Source organism: Pseudoliparis swirei, chromosome 7, assembly GCF_029220125.1.
Source record: "Pseudoliparis swirei isolate HS2019 ecotype Mariana Trench chromosome 7, NWPU_hadal_v1, whole genome shotgun sequence".
Taxonomy (NCBI): Eukaryota; Metazoa; Chordata; class Actinopteri; order Perciformes; family Liparidae; genus Pseudoliparis; species Pseudoliparis swirei.
Window position 1 is genome coordinate 11,980,607 of NC_079394.1, and position 23,778 is coordinate 12,004,384.

Genomic DNA, 23,778 nt, shown 5'->3' on the forward strand with positions numbered 1-23,778 from the left:
ATTTAAAGTGGTGAAAGACACAACAGAGGACATTATATATATATTAGTACATGTCGGTTGACTCAGCAGAGATAACGAGAATAAGTATATCATTATATTTTTATTCGTTTTTGCATTTTGTATTGAAACTTCGAATTGTAATTTTTAGACATATCTACCATAAATAAATGCAGAAAAATGCACCGCTAAGCAGGAAATTAACTTTTTTCACACGGCGTTTTTTGTGTGTCTGTCATTAGTTATAATATTTCCGACGGCACCTGAAGGCGGCATCCATGTAGTGGGAGAGGCTGGTTTGTTGACTGACTTCTTCTGCGCAGTAGCTGGCGCTGACAAACTGCCTCCGAGCGAGAGAGGGAGAGAGAGTTAAAGCCATTCAGTTGATAAGACGTCAACAATGTAACTCTCGTTGTGCAGCCGCAGCCACAGATTCCGGCACAACGCGACGATTTCCCGCAGATGAATCGCGTGTCATCGGACCAGTTTGTGGCCAGTTAGCTTCAAGTTAGCTGAAGTTAGAACACCGACAAGATAGACGGCTGAAGTTCCTCCCGGGAGTGAATGGGTTAGTTTATGTAACGTGAGCAGGTCAGCCAGCTGACGGCTACAAGGGAAATAACACCGTTTACAGATGGATATCCGCCATAAAATCATTTGTTTATTTAGGGCTGCGCCGTGAGGTCTTGACGTGTCCGTTAGCTGTCAAACTCTTGCTCGTCCCAGCGGCCTAGCTAGCAAGCTAGCTGTCTGCACGCCTGGCTCATCTTCCAAAGTAAGTGTTCACATTAATAATTCATTGGCAGCTCCGGGTTATCCAAGTGCGCGCACGTACATCTATAACGCCAGTCGGGGTTGAGCTGCCAGCCGAGTTTCTGATATCTGATGCGTCCAGTCCAACCATCGATTCTGGGGATTTGCAACTTCACATAGCAAAAGCCCCTCTTTTAGGTGTGAGCACTGGACTTACCATGACAGCAACCGGCGTCCAGAAACGGTCGCATGTTTCTCTTTTAGTCGAAAATGCAAGATTTTAAATAATAGTAATGTGTTACTATTTTGTGCTGCTGAAATTCAGGATTATGCATTTTGAAGAGTTGGAGTGAAGACTAGTCTGCAAGGATAAGAGGTGTATTGCCATGCGGGCGTCCTTTAAATAATAGTATTGCATTACTATGTTATGCTGCTGAAATCCTTTGTGTGTTTAGCAGAAGTTAAGAGAAAACAATAACTCCAGTGCTGTCATAGGTGCTATATCCTCTTTCTAACTGTATGTGGCAAGCTGTATGTGAGCAAGTAAACATACACATGCTTAACTAATTGGACCGGTTGTAGATGAGCTATTGATACTTATTAATAAGCGTCTGAGTGTTTAGAAAAGCGCTTTATAAATTAGAAGTATTATTCACTTGTCTTGTACCAAGTACACTTTGTTCAGTTCTTCAAATTGAAGGATTTGCTGCTTTCCTCTGTGTTATTGTCTTGTGTGGCTCGAAGCTCCCTTTGGAGGCTGTTACACACACACACACACACACACACACACACACACAGACGTGTTACGCACCTTAAATCGATTGGTCAAATACGTCATTGATAATTAATAATAATCAGATTGATGTCTCGTGTTTTTCTTCTCCTAGTTTGAGTCCATTCATTCATGTCGCATGAAACCAAATCTATAAATATATTTCAATTTGGTATGAGTATGAAATGCAGTAATAGGCACGAGGAGACTCACCATTCACGCAAAAGATATAATGGTGAATTCTTTAACAACAATAACGTATTTCATGATTTTCTTTGACTTGTTAGAGTCTTCGTCTTATCTTTTTATAATGCCAGAACAGACCTCACTTCAGTTTCTTGAATTTAGTTTCAATATTAATACTAAACACATTTTCCCTGGTGGGCCGATTGCATATAGAAACAAGGACAGGACCCCAGCAATGACATCGCCGATGCATTCTAGATTATGATAGAAAGGCAGCTATTTGGATGTGTATAGATTATTTAACATTTAAGCCTAAGTAGACTAATTAATGAGAAAATCATACATTTTAAACGTGATAAGCTGCGCTAAAAATGTGTAATGCAACAGGGCTAGAAAGCTCCATTTACAGCGAAACATGTACTTCGGAGCTCTCACTGAGAGCTCCCTGTTTTAGAATTAGATTTGCAAATTATATGACCTTCCAGAGAGCGGCTCCTCTGCCCTGCAGCTTTATGTAACGTTTGAATGTTGATAACAGTTCATGCAACAGTTGAGACCATGTAACCTCGCACGTCACGGAGGTAAATACAAAAAGAAAACGAGGAAGCGTTATTCTTTCTGCTGACATTTTGCATTTATCTGATCGAAGGTTTGGTGTTGTTGATGGCCTCCCTGTCAGCCATGGACGCCGTGACTGACGCTCGCCCTGCGGTGCACCACAATGGGACTGCCCATCGGGAACCTCAAAACACGAGGCCCGCCGCCGCCGCTGCTCTGAAGCTTCATTTCTACCACAGCAGCCAAACGACGGCAGACGGCGGCTTCCTCAGCTACCCACCGGGCGACTACGTGGCCGAGGAGCTGTGCATAGATGCAGCCAAGGCATGCAGTGAGTACCCGAAACCATGCAAGAATGGATAGTGCACACACACACACACACACACACACACACACACACTCTCATGTGTTTTGCTGTAACCCGGAGCATAGTTCCCGAGATAAGGTTATCTTGAGGCCACAGTGAAACATAAAAATCGTTGGCTTGTTCAATATTCTCAATGCTTTATTTGCAGTTTGTCTCACTTTCCTTACTTTTTTTTTTTTTTGGAGGCTGTGCGGTAGTTAAATTTAAGGGTCAATAAAAAGGTAGTTTGATGCAACTTATACACAGATCAGGGAGGAGGATGCTAGACTAACCTGCATGTTGATGGAATTGCGTGTTGTTTGTGTGATGATAAACCAAACACAGGTGACATTTGAGAGCATCTTTATTGACCTCTGTGTTGTTACTAGAATCATCTCGTTGTCTAGTGTGTGTCCGAAAGCATAAAATATGATGTGCTCTTCTGAGTTTCCCCTAAATGTACACAGTTTGGACATAATGTGTAATGAAATTCATATAGATGAACAAGGAATATTGATTTAGATCAAGCGAGTAATGCACAGTACAGCTGACCCCCGTACTGTTTCGGGGTGCAAGTTTAGAGAACATCATTTGGTTTCTCATTCTTTGTCTGCTGCAGGTGTATCACCAGTGTACTGCAACCTTTTCGGTCTCTTCCGAGAGCGAGACAGCTTGTGGTTTCCACCCAACCACATCTTCCAGCTGGATGAACTGGCCTCTGAAGATGTGTTTTTCAGAATAAGGTAGCATGCAATGTTGTAGCGTCGGTTTGCCTCCTCACTAAACTTTTCCAGGATGAAATTGTAACGTACTGCCTTTTCTTTATTGCCGTTTACACAGGTACTACTTCCCTGGCTGGTACAGCGGCGGGCCGTCCAGAGCGTATCGATACGGCGTTTCCAAGGAGACCGAAAGCCCCGTCCTGGACGACTTTGTAATGTCGTACCTCTTCTCTCAGGTGAGCGCTCTTTTAATAAAAAAATAATAATAAAAGAAGAATAAATCCTTTATTTTTGCACTTTTTAAAACAAAAATATTCAAGACCTTGTTAGGATTGCCCTGTATTGTAAATGAGGCATCAGAAAACAAAGACTCCTTCATCTTGCAGTTGTTTTTTGTTTTTTTTAAAGTACTTCCCAGAAACCCTTTTAAAGATAGAGAAGTAACAAACTGTGGAACCTCATGTTTGTCCACAGATGTCTTTGGTAAGAAGGATTTGAGTCAGTTGACACTCGTGCGAGGGCTACCCGTGAGAACAAGTGGCACAGCGGAGCTGTTGTCCAAAGAAAGATATTTTCCTTGTCGAGAACAATTAAGTTAACCACACAGAAAGGTTTCTTCATCTTCAATAACAGTTGCAGTCATTAAGCCCATGACTCTTTATTATTTATTTACGAGCAGAAAGCTGCCGTGGACCCACGAGACATTGGGAATGATCAGGTTTAGTGTTTTAATTTGATTTGTGGGGATGATTTTTGAGAGAAATATTCACCAGATCAGCACAATATCAACACAGAAACAACAAGAAAAGACCCAAAACAAGAATATCTCTGTTTTCCTAATACTTGTTGTCTTCCTCGAGCTCTTTCGCTTGGCTCCTGAAGATGCTTTTTAATGGGCTCCAAATATTATAATATATATTTATCACAAATGACAAAAAGTAATTGTCTAAAATAGCCGGGCACTGTGGACATTAGCAAACGTTACTAGAACAGAACTAAGAAGTGCATGTTTTTCGGGGACTATTTGCCTTGAATTGCTGTTATTGAGGAACCAGAACTTGTGTGAAATTTACTAAAATAAAACATGTTCATGGTAATCAAGAAAGATGTCACCCAGTCCATCATGGGGCTCATTTCTGTAGTTTCCCATAATACATTTTTACCCAAGGCTACAATCCAGTCGGTTGATCTTGCCACATTGGCTACATACGCCTTGGAGATCCCCTCTGGCTTTGAATGCACTACATTTAAAATGTTGCTCTCTCTCTTTTGGCTGCTTTCCTTTTTAAATACGAGTTATAATAAAACATTTTGTTCTTCCATGTAGCAAGAATATATCTTTAGGACAGCTGTGGAAATGTGCGTTACAGACTGTTTACATTATCAGCTCTACGAGGGCTAAAAAAGATTCCTTAGTTAACTTGATTACAAATCTGTGATCCGAATTCTTTGCATCAAGTTGTCGTTGTACATCAATATAGCAAAAGTATTTTTTCTCACATTACTTGATTAATCAATAGACTGGTCCTTTACTAAAGCAATGAATAGCTGCAGCCCTGCTATAGGAACCATATTTCATAATAAACAATGTGTGTGGTCCAGGTGAATCCAGGTAACTGACACCAGCAGTCTGACTGGAGCTGAACCCTGAGTGAACTGAAGGATTATGTGGCTTTGTGCCGGTGGAAATCTGTCCCGGTGGCTCCTGCGGGAGTCATTTGAGGGCGGAAGCGTGTTGGCAGACATTAAGCCGTGTGACACACGCTCGCATTCACACCGGACAGATGTTTTGTTTTATGCGAAGGATGTATAAAATTTCTCACGGTGTTATCTGAAGCCGAGCCTCCGTGTTTGGGATAAAGTACGGTTGTTATGACTCGCAACGCGAAGTGTGTCTCTGCTGTTGGGTCGCGCCGCCCCGAGACGTCTGGGTCAACAAGACCGAAGACTTTCCCTTCACCTCGGCTCTTTTCTCTCTGGGCGGGTCTATGCTGTGTGTCCGTCTGGCATACTGGGTCTGAGTGTATTGCGTAACGTTAGCGAGAAATAAAACTATAAATCAAATTGCCACTGACGCACCGTGTTTTTTTTGTTTTTTGTTGACGCAGTCAAAAGAAAGTAATGTCCATTTCCGTATTTCATTATTCTTATAATTTATTTACAAAACAAATAAAAAGAACAAACAAAATGTTGACACTGCCTCTTGTGTGCTGGTAAAAAACCATAGGCCACCCTGATGCATGCTGGTCCTGAAGCTGCCCACACCTACATATAACCACAGGTGCCCAGTGTTACCCAATCAGTGAACCAATCCTAAAACTAAAGAAATATAACAACAATCACAATGTATTAAACTAAACTAAAACTATCATTAAAAAAAAAGCTCTTCTAACATATCAAAATATATAACCTAAATGGGCAATGATTAAACCATATTACTGTACAATAAAACTAAATACAAATGTCAAAAATAAATAGCTCCAACACATGTTTTGTATAAATAAACTATTATTATTATTATTATTTTTTTATTTTTATATATGTGTTGCTTTCTGTGCAGTGGAGGAATGACTTTGTGAACGGCTTCGTGAAGATACCAAACACCCATGAGGCTCAGGAGGAGTGCCTCGGGATGGCTGTTCTCGATATGACGCGAGCTGCCAAGGAGAGACAGACGTCCCCGCTGGACATCTACCGCACAATCAGGTACGAGAGGAAATCTGAGGCTGGAAATGAACTCCCGCTGAGTCCTAATGATGTAATAAGGTGCCAAAACAAGACCTTTTTCAGTCTTGATACCAAGAAAATGTGTTTTCAACATCTTATGTTCCAGAAACCAAACTTCTGGAACATAGGGTCTCAATACAAAACTTTACGAGAACTTAACTTATTGTCTTGATTAGAAGGTATTTAAAATATTTTAACAAAACTAAGACTGACCGAGCATTTAATTCCAACTTTTTAAGAACTTTAAAATAACTTTATCCACTCAGATTTAAATACTTCTTATTTTCTTATTTCAGTACCTTTTAAAACTATATATATATATGTATGTATATACAATTTTTGTGTGTGCAACAGTGCCTTTTATATAAAACTGAGCAAAAAACTTAATTAAAGTAATAAGAAATTCCTTTCCACTGAAGGTACTCGTGGTTTTATTATTAAATACATGATGGATCCATTTTAAACAATAGGATGTATGCTGATAAATACAAATTATGTTTCCTTTTATCCTCCTTACCATTAGCTACAAGTCCTTCTTGCCAAAGGAGATGAGCGCTCAGATCCAGGACTGCAACATCTTGACGCGCAAGCGAATCCGCTTCCGCTTCAAGCGCTTCATCGAGCAGTTCAGTCAGTGTCGGACCACGGCGCGCGATCTCAAGCTCAAGTACCTCATCAGCATGGAGTCCCTGGAGAAGTCCTTCTACACCGAGACCTTCACGGTCAAGGAGCCGTCCAGTGGACCGCTCATCATCCTGGTGGCAGCGGACAGCGGCATCCAGTGGTGTCGAGAGAAGCTGAAAGATTCCGACCAGGTTGGTATCCCGAGTGGCGTCGGGCGTGTGGCTAACTTTCTAATACGGGCTGCACTGGAGGACTTTTTAGTTCCCAGAATATATACACTACCGTTCCAAAGTTTGGGGTCACTTAGAAAAAGAAAGAAAAACTTAGAAATGTCCTTATTTTTTTATAGAAAAGCACTGTCTTTAGAAATGAAAATAACATTAAATTAATCAGAAATACACTAGTTAATGTGGTAAATGACTATTCTCTGGTTTTTAATGAAATCTCTACACAGGTGTACAGAGGGCCATTTCCAGTGTTCCAATGGTACATTATGATATCGCCTTAGAAGACTAATGAAGGGTTAGAAAACCCTTGAAAAGCTTTTTTTATGTTAGCGCAGCTGAAAACAGTTATGCTGGTGAGAGAAGCTATAAAACTGGCCTTCCTTTGAGAGACCAGTTTGAAGAACAAAATTAATATTTCAAATAATAATCATTATTTCTAACCTTGTCAATGTCTTGAATATATTTTCTATTTATTTTGCAATTAATTTGATAAATATAAGTGAGTTTTCATAGAAAACACAAAATTGTCTGGGTGACCCCAAACTTTTGAAAGGTAGTCTATATATTAAACACATGGGCATTTGTTCATGGGGCATAATTCCATAAGTACAGACTTGAAACGGAACCTCTAGCATTGGCAGTATTTCGTAATACACTTCACAAGCTATGTTTATTATAATGTGACAATATGTGTCAATCTATCCAACAGTTTTTTTGTTTTTTTGTGTATTTACAAGCGTTGTGGCTATAAAGACGAGACTTGTTAGTGGGATTGATTTGTTGCCGTTGGTCCAGGAGCTGCAGACCCTGTGTGACTTCCCCGATGTCACCGACATCAGCATCAAACAGGCCGGCAAGGAGGGTGCTGTCGAGAGTCGGGTGGTGACCATCAACAAACAAGATGGCAAGAATCTGGTACGTTCTCTTTACTCTGAGAAACTCCAATTGGACCAAAGCCCGTTTTAGTGAATCTGGTCCGCCATCTCAATTCAATTAAGTTTATTTTGGATAGCCCATTCTCACAAATTACAAATTTGCCTCAGAGTGATTTACAATCTCAGATCTCCGAGGGTCATAAAGTCGAAACACTTTAGATTTAGAGGCATTTGGTTCCAGCGAGAAACAACGAGAAAAGTAATAATGAGATGGTTCCAAGAATGGTGGAAGGTTTACACAAGAAGGTTTGTTTTGTATATTCCAGGAGTTGGAGTTCCTCAGCCTGTCTGAAGCCCTCTCCTTCGTGGCCCTCATCGACGGCTACTATCGGCTCACTACGGACGCACATCACTACCTCTGCAAAGAAGTGGCTCCTCCCAGACTGGTGGCGAGCACCGCTTCCCATTGCCATGGCCCCATCTCGTAAGTGGACAATAACGAAGCTGGAAACCATATTTTAAGACCAGGTCGTCACTAAAAAAAAAACCTTCATTCATTTTTATTTCGTAAATGTTTATCCTAATCCTAAATTGTGTTTTAGGAATGACTCGTGATCATGAAGCCGTTATGTGGTGGAGGGCAGTGACGGTGTGATCTGGACCCAAAACTCACAATACAAAATTCTTCTTCAGACAAAATGCTGTAAAATTTTAAATATTTTTCAAAAACTGCCACCTAAATGTCAGGTGCTCTTGATTTATCCTCTCAGGTGGAACTGTATTCCTCTGCAGAGATGCAGAAACTTAATGCGACTGTTCTGCTTTGTGGTTTTTTTGTCGCAGAATGCAAATAGCCATAAATCGGCTTCAGAGGCGTGGAAACAAACAAGGATTGTACATTTTGAGATGCAGCCCCAAAGACTTCAACAAGTATTTTCTGACTTTCCCTGTTGAGGTAGGTACAACTCACCTGTGGTGGTTGCCTTGGCATAATATTGAAACATGTGTGTGGACCACCTGGAAAGAGTACACATTTAAACACAGTAACATTCTCCCGTTGTGTGTCGCTCTAATCTAATCTTACTCGCCATGGACATTTTATGAGCTGCGTTTTTTTTCTCCCCTTTTTAACTTTTCTTCAAAATCAATCACTCGTTTTTGGCGCATCAGTGGTTTATGTCGACTTTAACAAACGGAAGAACTTAATCCAAATGAAACAAAAGCTGACAAATATCATTTAAATCAGGACATGTGTAACTGCGCTGCACTATTTAAGGGCTACGTGAACAGTAAAGCACATGCAATGAGCTCCCCATCCAAATGATTAAATTAGACTTGGTGAGTGAAACTTAAACTCTTTATGTTCCCCCCTAGGGATGGGCATCGAGAACCGGTTCTGTTTTAGAACCGGTTCCCAGTGAACCGATTGTTTGGGATCGTCAGCCAAATTCTTTCACGGTTCTGCTAACGGTCCTCTGTGGCGTTGCGCATGCGCAAACTTTTTTAGTTTCTTCAGACTGCAGCAAACATGGCAACAAGGCAGAGGCGTTCTAAAGTTTGGCTCTATTTCACACGACAAAAAGTGCTCGTGTGAGGTGAGAGTGTGCTCACCTGTGTGCGCGCATTACGGCTGAGCGCTGCGCGTGCAGACAGTATTTAACGGAGCGGAGCAGCGCGTGCGCTCTGATCGCTCTTTTAATGAAGTATCGATACAAAAAGTATGCTAAATCACATCGTTTTTAACGTACGGGTACTTTGTTAGTATCGCTACACCGTGCAGCGTGACAGCAGCAGATGTAGCGGACTAACATTCAAGCTAACCCAACGCTGTGGACATCTGAACGCTGATTGGCCGAGACGCGACACGTCCCATCAAAGATGTTTTATTGCGAAGAGCACCACTCCACATTTTCTCCGCGTCTCACTGCAATCTCAACGGCAGCGGGCCAGGTGAAAAAAATAATAAATCGGAACGCGTCTCTGATATTGTTCAGGGGGCCGGTCCACATGTGGAGGCGTTCATTGTGTAAACCAGCTTTCACTATATAAATAATCTCCATTGCCATCCAATTTAGCTGATGACGTTCAGAGTCAGACCGGTTCAGAGGCTGGTCGTCTGTCTGGGTCGCAGGCTACAGCGAGCACGTCTTGTACACCTCCACCCCATCTGAGAGAGTGTTCTCCACGGCTGGAGACACGATAAGTCCTGAGAGATCGCGTATCCTCCCGGAGAAAGCAGACATGCTTATTTTTCTGCACAAAAATTGTTGATGATCCATACAATTGATGGTTGCACACTTGGTATTTGCCACTGCTAGTTTCATTTTTGGCAGCTCAGTTCATATACCCTTTTTAAAAAAGGAAGGAGCACTGTAATTTCTAGGAACATGTTTAAATTAAACAGAATACATTTTATTTAAGTTATGTAAGTTTTATTTTAAGTTCAAGAGGAATATGTATAAATGTTTTTGGTTATTTAAAAAAATGTGTATGTATACATACTGTATATGGTGTGTGCAGCATTATAGAAAATTATATAAAAGAAAATTAATGTAAATAAACCCGTTTGTGCTCTTTTTTTCACCCCTTGCCCAATAAGAATCGATAAGAGAATCGATAAGGAATTGAATCGATAAGGCATCGGAATCGTTAAAATCGTATCAATTCTCATCCCTATTCCCCCCCCCCCCCTCTGCCCTCCTCTTTGTGTCCGCTGCTTGTAGGTGTACGACACGGTAGAATACAAGCACTGCCAGGTAACCCGGTCACCCGTTGGGGAGTTTAACCTCAGTGGAACCAAAAGGAACTTCGGCAGCTTGCAGGAGCTGCTCAGCTGCTACCAGAAGGAAACGGTGCGCTCCGACAGCTTCGTTTTCCAATTCAGCAAGTGCTGTCCACCGAGCTCCAAAGGTTCGTCTGACCGACTGCGGATCCTTTTTGAGAGATGTGTGTGTGCGTGTGCGTGTGTGCGCAAGTGCAATGCAAAATTGTAACTGCCGCAATATTATCCAACTGTGGCAGCAGTCTTTTTTTAGACGCGCTTCCCAGCTCTCAGGAGTTCAGTTTGTCAAAGTTTTCTTTTAACCGCTGGAAGTTTCCCCTTAACCAAGCCCTGCTTTCCCTTCTCCTTTTGTTATGTATATATTTTTTAAACCTCAATAGTTCCTCAGAGGGCCCTTGAAGCCAACCACAGGTCCCTCTGGTTCTCGCCATTGCCTCCCGGGTGCTGTCAGATTTATGATTGTATAATTAAAGTCTTAGTGGATGTAACTAATGGATGGTGTCCATGGGCCTCCATATGCTGACAGTTTATTGGACTCTTTTGCCCTGGACAAATTAACGCTCATTTTCTGAATTCTAATACGAAATTTAGTTTTAAAGTCCGTCATCAATAGTGAAGCAGAGCGTTAACTTTCACAATTGGGATTCATAGACCAGTAATAACCGGAATCACTCAAAGTTGTCTCGGCCCTTTTTTTCTTGCATAATTAAAGCGGAATTAGTCGAGGATTTATTTCCAGGATTTGTTTTCATCTCTCACTCACATCAGCGTGACCACTTTCAGCAGATCAAACTCCATTTATTTGCTCTCGGGATATTTAGTTTCTCAATGCGATTGCTTTTCTCTCTCTCTCTCTCTCTCTCTCTCCCTCTCTCCATCAACAGAGAAGTCCTGCCTCCTCGTGTGTCGGAGCAACAAGGGCTCTGACGTGCCGCTCTCTCCATCTCTACATCGACACAACATCAGTCAGATGGTGTTTCACAAGATCAGGAAAGAAGATCTAGAGTTTGTAAGCTTAGTTTTCATGTTCAGGACGGTCGCGCTCGGCTTGAATTAATGACAACAATGTACGTGTTCGTGGGGGTTATAATTTAAATATTCAATAATGGACTTCCTTTCAGATGGAGAGTCTCGGCCAAGGGACGTTTACCAAGATCTTTAAAGGGGTGCGCAAGGAGCTGGGGGATTATGGACTCGTACACCAAACAGAAGTCGTCATGAAAGTCCTGGACCGAGCCCACAGGAACTATTCTGAGGTGTGTGCAGGGTGTCCGCGGGTCCTTAAAAAGTCTTAAAAAGTCTTAAATTGCTTTTCCTAAAAATAAGGCCTTAAAAAGTCTTAAATTGTCTTAAATTCAGATTGGATTGGTCTTACATTTTTTGGGTGTCATGTCCAGGGGTTTTCCTGGGTCAAAATGGGTCTTCGGTGCTCCCAAAAAATATGTTGGCGCGCTGCGCGCGCACCGTCTATTTGTGCAGGTCGGGCTGTTGAGTGATCAGCAGCTGTCCGCTCGGTCCATTCGCGCACCTCACAGTTGCGTATTGATCAGACAAGAAGACACGCTTATCAACTCCAGTGTTTCCCCTATAACAGGGTGAAATCCCCCCTCGCAAACAATTCTCGGCTCGCGCGACAGAGCGATGTGCGCGCCGGCATCGAAGCTCTGCCGTGATGCGCGCACACGGGTGAGCACCGCGTATTCGGTCCCATCAATCCCCTACAACGTGAAGCATCGGCTACTTTAGAAAACATGGCAGGATGCAAGTTCAACAACGGCTTGAAAAGAACGAGTGTTTCTGGTCACGGTCGGTGAAATACTTCTGAAGCTGCGTTATGTGTCGCGAGACTTTCCAGCGGTGGAATCTCAGGTGCAGAGCAAGAAGCACAGAGACTAGCGAAGGCCGCCAGCAGCCCGCGGGGCTAGCTGCTGCTCCGCCGCTAGCTCCTGCTCCGCCGCCAGCAACGACGTCAACTACAACGCTGGAGGTCACCGGAGGAAATCCAGCGCCTTGCAACAAAGAGCTCATCACCGAAGTCCAACGCTGCAGTGCGTTCTTCATTCTGTTCCACGAGACTCTGGACCAGACCACCGCGAGCAGACAGCTGGACTTCATGTGCGTTATTGGTGAAATGACCACGTCCAGTCAGGATCCTGTGGAGCACAGCTCATGGGCCATGTCACCAGGACCTACTTCAGCACCTCAAAGTAAGTCTAACATAAATATATGTATTAACTATCCTCTTGTATATGAGTATGTGTTTCATATAGTTAAGCTTTACTCATGTGTCAAGTTAATAACAGCTATGCATAGGCGCACTACACATTAATTAGACTAATTAAAAATAGTTTTAGAATGGTAGTAAGTAGAGTGGTGTTTACCTGTCAATATGTCTAAATAGTGTTCACTAGGCTCAAGGGATGGCTCGCGTTGCTTAATTTGTAAAAATAGTATTCATTCCTATTTATCCAGTCTGACATTAATCTGAAGTGGTGGTGTCATAAGAGATGTGGTGACTGTTGTTTGGCTAATGTCTGCCTTTTTTCTTTCTTTTTTCCAGGAGAATGGACCAAATGTCAACTGGAAGTTTTTATATTAATACAGTTTGAAAAGGATTGTTTTCCTAGTATATTCACAAAAGCTCAGGAGTAGACATGAACCTGTGCACAAACATCCATCACATAGAGACATGAGAACTCACACTCACTCACCCACACACACATACATTCTATTATGTAAATGGATTTGCATTTTAAAAGCAGCTGGAAATGTTATTTGTTATTTTATGGATTTTTTTTGTTCAAAAGGAACTATGTTGCATGTATTTTTTAAATATATTTACTTAATTTTAGAGACATTTGTTCATGGGACTTAAATGTTCTGAAAATGTATTAATAAATATAATTTACAACAGCAATGACATTTGTGTTATCCTTTTGCATTACACCATACTGTTAATTTTGAACAGACATCAGTGTGTTTACTTTGAATTAATTAATTTAGATTAATGTATATTTCCATCGTAAATTAGGTCTTAAATTTTATTTAGACGTCTTAAAAAGTCTTAAAAAGTTAAATTTCACTGGTTTATTCCTGTAGACACCCTGTGTGTGTGTGTGTGTTAGTGTGTTTGTGTGTCTCTGAGTGTATGTATCTGTATGATTGTGTGTGTATCTCTGTGTGTTTGTGTTTTTCGGAGATAAACATTGGATCAAGAACTGATTAATTTTCTTTTATATGAATTAGGAATTCAATTGATTGATTCGCGCACGTCTTTGATCGTGTAAGTTGTGTGTATAATATTGATCCACCCAACGGAAGCTTTTACATTCTTTAACTGTGATCCACTCTTCTGCGTTGGCCGGATCTCTTTTAATTTTTTGACGATTGCAGTTGACAGAATGACAGTTTCTGTTCAGAGGAAGCATGAAACAGTCACCATGATGCATCACACAGTCAACTTTAGTTTAGTGTGACATAATTTGACAAAATTGGGCATCAACCTGGCGTTTACACGCGTATTGTAGGAAAGGAATAGACTTGAAGTGTAAATGAGCTCTCGACGGCGCATGAAACCAGTGTAGACGGCTGCGTAGGTTAAAATGAGAGCGTATCTGTTGTGTGAGACGTGCGGGTATACAACACGTCGGATCATATTCATTCAATCAATAATTACAGAAGTGGTTGTTTCAGACACGCCGGGTGGAAATCTGCCCTCGACTGGGTCAACTTTTATAGTTTATTTCACTTTGGTTTTGAGCTCTTTTCTCGATCTTCTTCACCGCTTCTTTTCTTCTCTTCATTTGTCTAACGAATTTGAGCTTCTTATATTTTAGACTGCTTTTCTTTATTAAATGTATATTTAATTAATTAATTTATATAGTAGTTAATTTATATTAACAAAACGAAAAATACAAATGTTAGTATGTATAGGCGGGCTATTTTTAACTGTGATTATTGTACAAAATGAGAAATGTGTATATATATATATATGAAATGTCTGATGTCAAATTAATATAAATGATTATAAAGTCAAACAAATAAAAAATTTAGTTATTTAGTCATGATGGCACTTGTTCACCATTCAATGTGGCTGCTGTAACTATGTCTTCTGTTCATTCTGGGCGTTAAGAAACCCCCTAAACGTTCTTCCAATGGGAGCGAAGGGGCACAAAATCCAAAAACTTTATCTAAAGTCGATATGAGGCTTCAGCAGAGTTGAACAAATAAATCAGATTTCTTCCAGGTTTTTTTTACCAAATGTCCTCATTGAACCTCTCCCTTATTTAAAGAGATTATTGTTAGTTGTTGTTGGGTATTTGTTTATCATGGGAACATAATTCATTTCGTTTTTTCTTATCTTAACCGTCTTCTCTTGTCCTGCAGTCTTTCTTTGAAGCTGCCAGCATGATGAGCCAGTTGTCCCATAAGCATCTGATACTGAACTACGGCGTGTGTGTTTGTGGTGAAGAAAGTAAGTCGGCCTCAGAGACGTAATCTGAACTTGCCGTAAGCAATACTTGTTACCGTGGTCTAATGACGAGACCTTGCTTTGGTATCATCTTGATTACTATATTTCAAACACGATGCCTCTACTCGGTAGTAGATCATGTTGATATGAGGCATAACCAAGTCAGATTCTCAAGTGTCCTTGAGTAACCCCATTTACAAAGAAGCTCACATGGATGATGTTTAATTGTCGTGTGTTTTAAGCGTTGCAAAAATGTCCTGTTTCAGACATCATGGTGCAGGAGTATGTGAAGTTTGGTTCGCTGGACACCTACCTGAAGAAGAACAAGAACTCCATAAACCTCCTGTGGAAGCTGGAGGTGGCGAAGCAGCTGGCCTGGGCCATGAACTTCCTGGTAGGGATACGAGTGTGGTGACTTGGTATCAAGTGATTCATAGTATTGATGGTTATAAATGTGTGTGTTTATTGAATTTGAATTTGGTACACTAATTGCGAGAAAGTGAAACTAAAATAAACCGAAAGAAGAGTGATTTGTAGTTTTTCTGCGTTGGAAAGAGATTAGTGGGACTCACTCTTGTAAACTCTGGTTATAAGTCTTACATCGGTCGCGTATTCTCCTCACCTTGAGCTCACTGCACTATTTCTTTAGTGCCGACTATTATTAAAGGATGAGGCGGCTGTAGCTCAGTGGGGTAAGGGGGTCGTCCTGCAACCCCAAGGTCGTCGGTTCGATCCCGGCTCTCCCCATTCGTTGCAAGTCCAAGTGTCCTTGAGCAAGGCACTGAACCCCCAGTTGCTTCCCGGGCGCATCACTGCAGCCCACTGCTCCTTAATAACTAAGGATGGGTTAAATGCAGAGAACTAATTTCCCCTTGGGGATTAATAAATTATATATCTTATCTTATCTTATCTTTATCGCTCGCTGTCTGAACCTGCAGGAGGAAAAGCACCTGGTCCACGGCAATGTGTGTGCGAAAAACATTCTTTTGATCAGAGAAGAAGACCGGCGGGCTGGGAACCCCCCCTTCATCAAACTGAGTGACCCCGGCATCGACATCACTGTCCTTCCCAAAGAAAGTGAGTTTATGTCCCTCCTGTAATACATCTCTTCGACCAGCAGGGGGCGGCAGTTTAACACGGTTATGTTCTTAAAAACCATGTTGTCCATGTTGCACAGTTACATAAGACACCAGTTAAATGAGTTGACACCAGTAACTTTAAAATAAAGAAAACTATTTGTATTCTGTGAATTTACTAACAGAGGTGCGTTACATTTTGTTTTTGCTTAGTCCTGATTGAGAGGATCCCTTGGATTTCCCCCGAGTGTGTCGAGGACCCCGCCCACCCGAGCCTGGCTGCAGACAAGTGGAGCTTTGGCACCACGCTGTGGGAGATCTGCAGCGGGGGGGAGAAACCTTTAGCAACACTGGATAACTCTAAGGTACGCCTTGGATGGTTGTGACCTAAAATATAAATTAGATTACATTTAGTTAAACAAAATTATTCCATGATCTATTTTTTTTCTCTCCAACTGTTTATTTGTTCTATGCTTTAATATCTGTACATTGTACATTGAGAAGTTAAACTGTTTACATTTTAAATAAAAACTGGAGAAATTGAGGTGTTCTAAAAGTTTTGACCGGTAGTGTAAACGCAATATCAAGGTATATATTCAACATTGGGTGGTGAAGATACTGTGTATATTATTGTATATGATTATTCTTTTTATTTTTAATGAGTTATATACTATTCTAACCCTTTTTGCCTCATAGAAATCTCTGTTCTACGAGGACCACCACCAGCTTCCGGCACCAAAGTGGACCGAACTGGCCAATCTGATCACCAGCTGCATGGACTACGAGCCGTCCTTCAGGCCCACGTTTCGTGCCGTTATCCGTGACCTCCACGGCCTCTTCACACCAGGTCGGTTTATATGCACCTAACGTTGTCACCACAGGGAATCTAGGTCACACCCGGCTGGAATCTCTAATTCCTCCAGACGCACACACACACACACACACACACACACACACTCTCATAGTGTCTTCAGAAAACACGGCTCCTCTCTAGGCCTTCTTTAGCTCTAATTGGAGCGAGGTGATTAATGAAGTGGGGACGGTCTTCAAGGAATATGTTGTTTCATACTAAAAGTTGGATGATTAAAAACATATCAATGTCATCTCTTTGTGATTTAGTTTAGATATTGATCCAGGAGATGATTTGCCTAGCATGTAAATGTTGATGTGCCTCATTTGTGAGCGTGTGTGTGATGTTTGTCTTTGTTGTCCTCAGACTACGAGTTGATCGTGGAAAGCGACATCTTGCCAAACAGGACCGTGGTGTCGGGCTGGTCCACCGGGGGCTTTGAGAGTCAGGAGCCGGCTCAGTTTGAGGAGAGACACCTCATATTCCTACAGCAGCTGGGCAAGGTGTGAGGAAGAAGTGTGGAAACTTTGCCCATAAGAACAAATCGACATGCGTTAATAAGCTGAGGCCTGCAGACTCTTCTCCTCTTGCAATAAGTTTGTGTTCGACAGATATTTATTATTATTATCTTTCTTTAAAAGTACACTTAAAACATAAATGTCACCATTTAATGCACTGTACCAGAGTTTAGCTTCAGCTGATTTGTATCTGTAGTTACTTGACAGACCATAACAAACATAAAACGATAACAAAGATAAAGCAATAACAAACATAAAACAATAACAAACATAAAATAATAACAAACAGTACAGGATAAGACACACTACAACAGTATATGTTTTATGAAAAACACACAATGCAGTACAGCATATTAAGAGTAAGTAATGAATACTATTAAAAGTAAGTAATAAAAACCATTAAATGTAAGTAATACGAGCCATAATAATTTTGCTTAATGAGTACAGCGCTGACCTTTTTTATTTTAAAAAGTGCTGATAGTGCAGATTCTTCATCACGTCTAGCTGGGTGTTCCACTGATTTGTGGCTTTCACAGAAAAGAAGGAAGATGTTATCGTGATGATTTTTAGACTGTTTATCTTTCATTAAATTACCTTCCCTTGATTCTGGAAGAACTCAAATTTAATTATTTGTCTCTGAATTGAGATTTTTTCGAGAAAAAAAAAAGAAGTGCTTTAATCACCAAACAGTTTTGTCTGGTGTTCTGCAAACAAGTTAAATGGAGCGAGATTTGCTTTAATTTGATGGGCTTCACATTAAAGCTTTAATAAGAAATTAAAAAAGAGTAAAACTAAATGTTTTAAAGACGGCTAACTTCAGTTCTTTTCTTTTTTTAAAGGGTAACTTTGGCAGCGTGGAGATGTGTCGATACGACCCGCTGACGGACAACACGGGCGAGGTTGTGGCTGTGAAGAAACTCCAGCACAGCACCGCCGAGCACATCCGGGACTTTGAGCGGGAGATCGAGATCTTAAAATCTCTGCAGCACGAGAACATCGTCAAGTACAAAGGCGTCTGCTACAGCGCAGGTACAGTTGAGCTGTGATGAGCAGGACTGCCTCTATACTGTATATGTTTTTTTGTAATAATTCAGATTATTATTTTTTTACTTTTCATTATAAACCTCTGTATTAGTGAACAAGGACTGTACACTCTTTAAAAAGTTTCCAGTCAATCTGTAAAATATTTGCAAGTTCAAGTCTTTTCGTGACTGCCGGGTCTTCTGGGTGACACCGTTTCCTTTTTGGCTTCTCTCAGGACGAAGAAATCTCCGCCTCGTCATGGAATACCTTCCCTTTGGAAGCCTGCGAGATTATCTCATGAAAAATAAGGAGAGGATCGACCACAAGAACCTCTTGCGTTACACTTCACAGATCTGCAAGGTACTTCCTGTTGTCCCGTTTTGCCGCGTGCTCTGTGGAGCTCCAGATACACGTTTTGTTCTTCTGCATCTCCAGGGTATGGAGTACCTGTCGAGTAAGCGGTATATCCACAGAGACCTGGCAACGCGGAATATCCTCGTGGAGAGTGAGCTGAGGGTCAAGATCGGAGATTTCGGCCTCACCAAAGTCCTGCCTCAGGATAAAGAGTACTACATGGTCAAAGAGCCAGGAGAGAGTCCCATATTCTGGTGAGTCTCTTTTTAAGTGTCCGTTCTCTCCGGAGAGGAAGTCTGCGCCCTCGTGGTGATGTTCAGAGTGCAGCTACTGAGTGTGTTTTAGTTAAAGTTATACAAGGAATGTTTAACTGGTTATAAAAACGTTCTCTATTTAATAATCTGATGCCACTATATGATTTACATGAGCAAACAAGAGCATCGTATATGTAGTGATGGTTAGTCTTAATGAGCCCATTGTCAAACCCTGCTGCTGTAAAATTAGAGGATTTCTTAAGGGAGTGTCTGGCAGCTGCAGATCTTATTGACATGAAACGGTGGTCGGGTGGTACTCGGGGGATACGCTACAACTTTTGTCCACAGGAGGCGCCAAATTCCCCACAAAATGAAAGTTCCTTGTATTAACTTTTAAGAAACCCTAACCAGCTTTTTGGAGGGGCGTCTTGTCTTTTATAGCGTATACATAACTCTTGAATGCTGATAGTCACACCGTGTGCTCTTCTGTAGGTATGCCCCCGAGTCGCTGACGGAGAGCAAGTTCTCTGTGGCGTCGGACGTCTGGAGCTTTGGAGTGGTGCTTTACGAGCTCTTCGCCCACAGCGAAAAGAACTCCAGCCCACCGGCAGTGAGTGCTAACACACACTCGCACGCATGTACTTGCTTTTTCACTGCCTGTCCAACTTTATTTATGGACACTGCTTTTTTCTTCTTCTTTTTTTACTCTGGGTATTTCTGGTCTCAGGCCGCTGATCCAGAAGTCCAGCTTGATTCATGCACAGCGACAACAAATTAGCGACACAATTAAACATAATTTGAATCATGGAATTTCTAAATGTGCACGCTTTTTAACACGAGCCAGTGCCTCCCTCCCATTTAGTAGTTTGTCACGTTGACCAATATCCATTTCTCTGCTCGTGTTTTGCTTCATATTTGTTTTAATCGTCGCGTCAGGTGTTCATGTCCATGATGGGGAACGACAAGCAAGGACAGCTGATCGTCTATCACCTCATTGAGCTCCTCAAGTCGGGCAGCAGGCTGCCTCAACCTCTGGGCTGTCCCACGGAGGTAGGCGCTTCCACTGCAGTTTTCTCTCATACTCTATACACATATTTACACTCGTACTGTTTTGTACTCTGTTTTATTTCAGTGGTGTTGTTCTAATTTAAAAAGCCTCAACAGGAAGGACAGCTGCAAATTAGCTTTTATTAGATGTAAATATGATATTTGTTGCATTACTTCTCCTGAAATGCTGATGTTAAATGTTGAATAGGTCAATATTATGCAAACAATTTGTATTAGATTGGCCAACGCAGTATCTTGCTACGTGGCTTTGTGTTGCAGCTAAAAGTTGAATCAAGTTGATTGTTTTGGCAATGTGACTTAAATTCTGGGATTTTCAGGGGATTTTATGGTGGTTGTATTACATTAAGGAATAAAGAAAAAAGAAGGGAATAATCCACTCAAAACATCATTCTACAAATGAACCGTCTTATGGCATCTTAAGAAAGAAGAGAAATAAGTCTGGTTCCAAATAAGGGAAATCCTGTATGTGTTCTGGGAGGCGGAGCCTGCCCTATTATGTAAATGAATGTGTTTCATCAAAGTTGGGAAGCCTCCTAACTTTGCTGTTTCACTCGTTCACACTCGATTCTCTTTCTCCCTGTTTCCCCTCTCAGATACATGAGATCATGGAGGAGTGCTGGGACATCGACCCCGGCCTGCGTCCTTGTTTCAAGGAGCTCGCCCTGCGCATAGACCTGTTCAGGGACAGTAAGGAGTTTTAGACCCATTTATTTAAAAAATCACCCAAAGTGCCCCGCTCCTCTTCGACAGAGTCGCCCTGCTCGTGACGAAGGCCAAAACAAGATCCTTCTGCTGAGCGCCAGCGTGTGGGGGGGGAAACGGCAGGTTGTGACTGAAAGAGTGGTGGTTTGAAACTAGGACAGCTCATGAACTACTGCCACGGTGCCTTTTAAGCAAGGCACTCGACCGCTCTTTCTACAGCGGAGCGGCACAGTGGCAGCGGAACGGAAATGGAGGCTCGGACCAACTGTTGATGTTGGTTTGGTCTGAGATCCTGGACGAAGCTTTAAAGAAGAGTTCCAGGATACCGAGGAGATAATTGCCAGGCCCAAAGCTAGAGATGCTCGTTTGTGTGTGTGTGTCTATATGAGAGTGTGTGTGTGTGTGTGTGTGTGTGTGTGTGTGTGTGTACACGTCTGTACGTGTGTATCTATGAGTGCGTGTGTGCGTGCACTAGGGCTGCAACAACGAATCGATAAAAATCGATTATTAAAATAGTTGGCAACGAATTTCATTATCGATTCGTTGTGTCGCGCGATTATTACGGTGCTCAATAAATCACGGAGTATAAAAAAAGTTGAGTTGAGCGCAGAGCGGCGCAGGGAAACAAGAGCGCAGCGGAGGGAGAGCAGAGAGCATAATGCTGCGTTGTTAGAGCCAATCAGCGCTGAGCTGCTCCTCTGTTGATGAATCTAATTGGCTGCTGCTGCTCACGTGGCGCTGGATGCGGAAGTCATTCACGTCGTCGGAGACATTCACGGAGCTGAGTGCGTCTCCGGGTGACGTCATGAACCCAGACACCAGGGCGCTACATGTCACGACGTGTGTGGCATTTCCACAAGAGTATAACGTAGAAAACGTGGTTATTTATTCCGTGGCGGATAGCGGAAAATATTTTTCCATGGAGAAAGGCAACGGAGATAAGCCACGACGCTGTGAGCGCTGCGCTGCGCGTGCAGACAACATTTGACGGAGCGGAACAGCGCGTGCGCTCTGATCGCTCTTTTAATGAAGTATCGAGACTAAAAATATGCTAAATCACATCGTTTTTAACGTACGGGTACTTTGTTAGTATCGATACACCGTGCAACGTGACGGCAGCAGATGTAGCGGACTAACATTCAAGCTAACCTAACTTCCCAAACGCTGTGGACATCTGAACGCTGATTGGCCGAGACGCGACACGTCCATCAAAGATGTTTTATTGCGAAGAGCAACACTTCACATTATTTCCGCGTCTCACTGCAATCTCAACGGCAGCGGGCCAGGTGAACAAAATAATAAATCGGAACGCGTCTCTGATATTGTTCAGGGTGCCGGTCCACATGGGGACCACTGCTCAGGAGAGGAAAGCTCTGTCTGTTTGTGACGGGTTCATCACCATGGTGACCAGTGGATCTCCAGGACCTTTCCATGACTTTAAACCAAATTTCCATGATTAAACATTTTGTGAAAACTCTGTCTATACGTGACAAAGTGAGAAGATGTAGTATTTAAACTAACAATGAGAATTCCAAAGCATACCGTATATATACCGTGTAAAGTAAAATTTGAATAAAACACATTTGCATTACTTTTCCAAATATTTTGGGATTTTATTTTTTTCAATTACTTTTCTAGGCCTACTAATAGCCATTTAAAAATTCCATGACTTTTCCAGGTTTTCCATGACCGTACGGACCCTGTTTTGAAAAAAGGGTTGAAAATTAAAGTTTTTTTGTTTTTTTATCCGATTAATCGATTAATCGATAGAATAATCAACCGATTAATCGATTATCAAAATAATCGTTAGTTGCAGCCCTAGCGTGCACGTGTTTATCTGTATGACAGTGCGTGTTTACATCTGTATGATTGTGTGAGGATCTCTGAGTGTATGTGTGTATCTCTATGAGTGTGTGTGTGTGTCTCCCGTGTATCTATGATTGTGCGTGTGTGTATTTCTATGAGTGTCTGCGTGCGCGCGCAAGTGTGTATCTGTATGGTAGTGTATGTATATCTGTATGATTGTGTGTGTGTATCTCTGAGTGTGTGTGTGTGTGTATCTGTATGATTGTGTGTGTTCATAGAAACAGCTAGCAGGACTAGCTCTCGCCATCAGCTTTTCCCCTCGCCTGAAGAGAAATGGTCTAATAGAGCCGAGTGTTTTCTATGTGTGTGTGTATTTGTGTGTATATACTAAAAGTATAATGGTGTACATATGTCCAGAAAAATTTTATAATTTTATAAAATGAAAATATAGCAAAGTACTATATTTGAACTACGAGCCAGATGTCAGTATAAATGAAGTATATACAAAGATGATTTTAAAAAATCTGTTATTGTTTTATGTTTTTATTGTGAGAGGTGGTGTGACAATTAAAGAACAGTTTAATTCAATTAATCCCTTCATCTTGTGGTCCATTGGTTTGAAAGTTCTTATGTCCTTCTTATTTCCACAGTATAAATGAAATGTGCAACACAAAAAATATTGTTTATAACCGTCACAGGAAATGACGCGGAACAAAAAGAAAAGAATATACTGAATGTGCCTCTTTTTTTTCCAGAAGGCAAGTATCTCAATACATTAAATCCTCATACACTTTATGTCGTCCAGAAAGTTGACCTACTTTAAAAAGGTGTAAACACAAAAAACTTAAGGCAATTGTCAAAGTATTCAATGAGCATTTGATTTATTTCCGGGGATGCCGATGTGTGTAACTGAAGTTACATTTTAACCTTTTGAATTCAGCAGACCTTCATACTGCCCGGAGGAACAACTGGCCCTCGTGATGCAACTTCAGTAATAGAGACCTTAACGGGGCACGTGGGGAGGGGGGGGGGGCTCCAGGAGAACTTAAAGGTCGCAGCCGGGTTTACAGACAGTTGAGTAGGTGAA

The 23,778-nt window shown here is 41.7% G+C and overlaps 1 protein-coding gene across 3 annotated transcripts; it reads left to right on the top strand.

The window, feature by feature from the left end:
* Positions 1-307: 307 nt before the first annotated feature.
* On the top strand, positions 308-23,283 carry jak2b (Janus kinase 2b). Of its 3 annotated transcripts, none has more exons than XM_056418650.1 (25): positions 308-588; positions 667-772; positions 2,358-2,597; positions 3,232-3,355; positions 3,453-3,570; positions 5,895-6,040; positions 6,585-6,876; positions 7,708-7,827; positions 8,114-8,271; positions 8,631-8,742; positions 10,511-10,697; positions 11,454-11,578; positions 11,691-11,825; positions 14,956-15,043; positions 15,307-15,434; positions 15,979-16,117; positions 16,330-16,481; positions 16,813-16,963; positions 17,333-17,469; positions 18,324-18,513; positions 18,743-18,867; positions 18,943-19,115; positions 19,608-19,725; positions 20,052-20,165; positions 20,777-23,283. In XM_056418650.1, exons 3-25 carry the CDS (start codon positions 2,372-2,374, stop codon positions 20,882-20,884), a joined length of 3,366 nt encoding a protein of 1,121 aa, XP_056274625.1. In that variant the 5' UTR covers positions 308-588; positions 667-772; positions 2,358-2,371; the 3' UTR covers positions 20,885-23,283. The 3 variants fall into 3 exon arrangements, with proteins under 3 accessions (XP_056274625.1, XP_056274626.1, XP_056274623.1); XM_056418651.1 differs by having other exon boundaries at positions 308-565; XM_056418648.1 differs by having other exon boundaries at positions 308-772.
* The last annotated feature ends 495 nt before the right edge of the window (positions 23,284-23,778 follow it).

Coding starts and splice junctions, on each gene's coding strand:
- jak2b (XM_056418648.1), top strand. CDS start 2,372: ATGGCCTCCCTGTCAGCCATGGACGCCGTGACTGACGCTCGCCCTGCG. Junction 6,877..7,707: donor AGCTGAAAGATTCCGACCAG/GTTGGTATCCCG, acceptor CCGTTGGTCCAG/GAGCTGCAGACCCTGTGTGA. Junction 16,964..17,332: donor CCACGGCCTCTTCACACCAG/GTCGGTTTATAT, acceptor TGTTGTCCTCAG/ACTACGAGTTGATCGTGGAA.